At 47.7% G+C, this 3,976-nt stretch overlaps 1 protein-coding gene across 2 annotated transcripts; it reads left to right on the top strand.

Moving 5' to 3' along the window:
* Positions 1-979: 979 nt before the first annotated feature.
* CCRL2 (C-C motif chemokine receptor like 2) lies at positions 980-3,053 on the top strand. Of its 2 annotated transcripts, none has more exons than XM_014852416.3 (2): positions 980-1,389; positions 1,957-3,053. In XM_014852416.3, the coding sequence occupies exon 2, from the start codon at positions 1,969-1,971 to the stop codon at positions 3,028-3,030; it is 1,062 nt and encodes a 353-aa protein (XP_014707902.1). In that variant the 5' UTR covers positions 980-1,389; positions 1,957-1,968; the 3' UTR covers positions 3,031-3,053. The 2 variants fall into 2 exon arrangements, with proteins under 2 accessions (XP_014707902.1, XP_070348866.1); XM_070492765.1 differs by lacking the exon at positions 980-1,389 and adding an exon at positions 1,418-1,630.
* Positions 3,054-3,976: the final 923 nt, after the last annotated feature.

Here is a 3,976-nt window from a genome sequence, read left to right as displayed (position 1 = left end):
GGAAGCAGTCACAGCCCAGGTTCCCACCAACACCAACCCCGCCACACGGAGGAACATCACTGCATTTCTCTTTGAATTAAACTTTCTGCTAAACACGTACTCATCCGAGCTCTTTTTGTTTATTTTTATTTTTCCTTTCTCTTGATAGTTTCCTCATTTCTATTTCTGTTCTAGTAGATCCACATTCTGTCTTGAATTCTATCTCAAACACATCTTTGGCATTAACAGGATGTTATTTAACCAGCGATATGAATGCTAACCGATATGTAAGACTGGTCCCCAAATTACGTCCATCACAGGTACAAAGAGTTGATTCGGGAGAAGTTTGTACAGATTTTTCAGTTATTGCAAGTTCCTCTTCTCAGTTCGTCCTTCTTCCAAACCGCCCCAGTCCCTTTCCCGCCTCCACGCTGCCTCCTCCCACAACTCCAAATCTGGGCTCTTCCCTCAATTTCCTTTCTCCCTGGCCTCAATCCTCACCCCAACTTCAGCCTCAGTCTGAACTTGTTCCCCTCACATTCTCTGCAGCCCTGACTTGATGACGCCTCCGTGTCCTCACCATGGAATTTTCTGGTACTGGGTTCTCCTTTTTGGAGCAGGGTTAGCTCCTGAGAGCTTGCCTAACTCCTTGCTCTCCTCAGTATCAATGCCCACAGCCACCCCACACTCGCTGGCACTCAGGCCCCTTCCTGCACCCCCCTTGCAACTGACATCACTCTGTGGCTTCTGTTTTCCCTAAATCCTCTCTTGGAACCCCATGCCTCAGCCAAAACGCAGTGTCTCTCAAAAGTGACAACAAAATTCCAAGCACACGCGGCTCACTGTGGTTCTCATTGCGCGTTCTCGATGCCCATGTCCACTCAGGGAGTGGGCTTCTGCTAAGGCTGATGACATGCTGCAATGAGCACCAGGTCCCTCAGGTCTGAGTGCACAGTGACCATTTGACATTTTCTCCTCAGCTGCTAGCTGTTGCCTGCTCAGTGTGCTCAAGGTCAGCAGTGCCTTCCTACACACCCTTAGTATCGCTGAGGAGCAGCAGTAACTTAGTTCCCTTATCTAGGGCGGCCAGGAGGAGACTGTCTGAAGTCCACGGGGAAATCAGAGGCGGGGTACAGGGAAGCGGGAGGAGAAAACAACTTCCTAGTTCCTCCCAGAGGCTTAAGAAACGCTCGGGGGTTTGGGGGAGCTTTCGAGTTGCTTTCTTTCGGGGAGTCCCCGAGAGCCATGACTGGTGGGTAGAGCTCCCAGGGGATCAACGTGAGTTCTCTCGCCCCTAAAGGTCAGGACCGTCTGTTCAGAAGGAAGCCAGTCTTTCAAAGGTCCGGGCCATTCCCACAGCGACTCGGATGGTGGCTGGGAGGCCCTTCCCCCCAGGAACTGGGGCAAGCGGTAAGTCCATCTGTGTATTTAACCCGTTAGTCCATATGGAAGCTGAGGATGGTTTCACTTTTGCAAACGTTTGTTTATATCTTTCGAGAGAAGAACTCAGACCTCTCAGCCTGTCACAGGAAGCTGTTTCAGGGGGTGAGCAAACTTTTTAGAAATGTAGAAATTACAACGGACACTAATTTCGTCAAACTAAACCACGGGACTTGGTTCTCTAATTCTGTGTTTTCTTACGTGTCTTCAGGTAAGCAAGTCTTGTTTTTACTGACAGAATTAAGTTCTATGAGAGAACTGAGGTCTGCTAAGAGAATTACGTGTCACGCTTCCTTTTATTTCCCTGCAATATTAGCACACAACTGAGCGCCTGCGGGCTTGAGAACCGCATGCGCTCGGGAAGAAGGGAGGTGTTAAAGAAATGTTTATTTTTAAGCTTCTGTGATGTAGACCTACTCTGGCTGAAATTAAGCACCAGAAGAGGAAAGTAGGGCTGCGTGGGCTCTGGTCCTGGTGTTGTTTCCTCCAGGACCCTACAGCTGTATGAAAGGGAAATAATCTTTCATTTCTCCACAGGGCAGCCAAAAGATGGCTAATTACACGTCCACACCAGAGGATGAGTATGATGTCCTCATAGAGGACGATCTGAATAACAAGATAGAGCAATGCGACCAATATGACACCAAGATTCTCTCAGCCAAGCTGGTGCCTGCTCTCTACACAGTGGTGTTCCTGCTCGGTCTTCTGGACAATCTGTTGGTTGTGCTTATCCTGGTAAAACATAAAGGACTAAAACGAGTGGAAAATATCTATTTCCTAAACTTGGCAGTTTCTAATTTGTGTTTCTTGCTTACCCTGCCATTCTGGGCTCACTCTGCCACCCATGGGGGGATTCTCGGCGACCCCAAGTGTCAAATTCTGGTAGCGCTCTCCTCTGTAGGCCTATACAGTGAGGCATTTTTCAATGCCCTTCTGACTGTGCAAAGGTGCCTGGTGTTTTTTGACATGGAGACGCTTTCCTCGGTGCCCCGTGGCATCATCACAAGTGTCCTGGCATGGGGAATAGCTATTCTGGTCTCTTTGCCTGAATTGGTGTTTTACGAACCACAGGTGGAAAGCCAGAAATATAAGTGCTTCTTTGGCAAACCTCATTTCCTGCCGGCTGATGAGACGTTCTGGAAGCATTTTCTGACCTTGAGGACGAACATTTTTGGACTTCTTTTCCCACTGTTTGTTTTTATATTTTGCTATGTGCGAATGAGAAAAACAATAAGATTTGGGAAAAGGAGATATGATCTTTACAAGCTTGTTTTTGCCGTAATGGTTGTTTTTCTTCTGATGTGGGGACCCTACAATGTTGCACTTTGCTTATCCACTTTCAAAGACTACTTCTGCCTGCAAGACTGCAGGCACAGCTACAACCTGGACAAAAGTGTTCACATCATGAAAATCGTCGCCACCACCCACTGCTGTGTCAACCCGCTCCTCTACGTGCTTCTTGACAAGGAATTTAGGAAACACCTCTGCCGCCTTGGCCATCTGGGTAACGCTCCACCGCAACCCACTGAGAGATGCACACCACGTACACAGGGGGAAGAACACGACCTTTCTGCTGAAATGCAAACTAGCTTCCGTCAAAGCCAGGATTAAATAAACATTGACTTTTGCCTCGTTGCATTGTTTTGTGTAATTTTTTTAATATATATTTGTATATGAAATAGGATACAGGAAGAAAAGGAGGTGAGCAGACATTTACCAAGCATTGAATTTGTCCCCGGTGCCATGCTGGGCTCTTTACAAACAGGAGGCCCTTCGCTCTTCTCTGCTCATCCATGCTGTGGGTGGGATTAGTCTCATTTCTCTGAGGAGGAAACTGAGGCTCAGAAATTTGTCTGAGATCACACAGCTAGAAAGTGGCAGGGCTGGGACACAAACCTAGGTGCCATTCGCTCAAGAGCGTAAGTTTTGCCCAGTGCACCAGACTTCCAAAACTTGGGAAGGAAAACACATAAAATAAATCTGTACTTTTAAAACCAACTGGACCATGTTCCAAATTAGAAGCAACCCATGCATATAGAAGTAAGTTTTCAGGCACATTTTCTTGCAGGTAATTGAAAGAACTGGCTTCCTGGAGACTGTGGATAAAAAGAAGTGAAGTGACTTGCTCTGTGAGGGTCTCCAGGTTTTCTTGGCTACTCACCACACCCCCAGGGCCCCCAGATACCCCACCCTGTGAGCCTCCCATGAGTCCAGTACTTCCTCCTATGATATAACAAGAGTAAATGTAAGATTTCGTTTAGAAACATTTATCACAATGCATGTTGTGTCCTTTTCAGTGTAACACATACTCCAGGCCTCACCAGCCTGTGACTACGGAAAGATGGCCCACCTCTTTTCTATAGCTGAATCATAGAGCACGGGCTCCCACCTGCCACATCAGCAGGAGACCAACTCTCCAGCACGGTTACCTCCCTGCACCCCCAGATCTGTAAGGTGGCTCATGCTTGATCCTAAAACAGCCCTCCCGACACTGTCATTTGGAGCTGGACGCCACACTCAATGATCTCTTGTTAATCTCACCCCTGGTCCCCAAGGC

Source organism: Equus asinus, chromosome 21, assembly GCF_041296235.1.
Source record: "Equus asinus isolate D_3611 breed Donkey chromosome 21, EquAss-T2T_v2, whole genome shotgun sequence".
Taxonomy (NCBI): domain Eukaryota; kingdom Metazoa; phylum Chordata; class Mammalia; order Perissodactyla; family Equidae; genus Equus; species Equus asinus.
The sequence above is the reverse complement of the archived record's forward strand: the minus strand, read 5'-3'. Positions and strand labels throughout refer to the sequence as shown.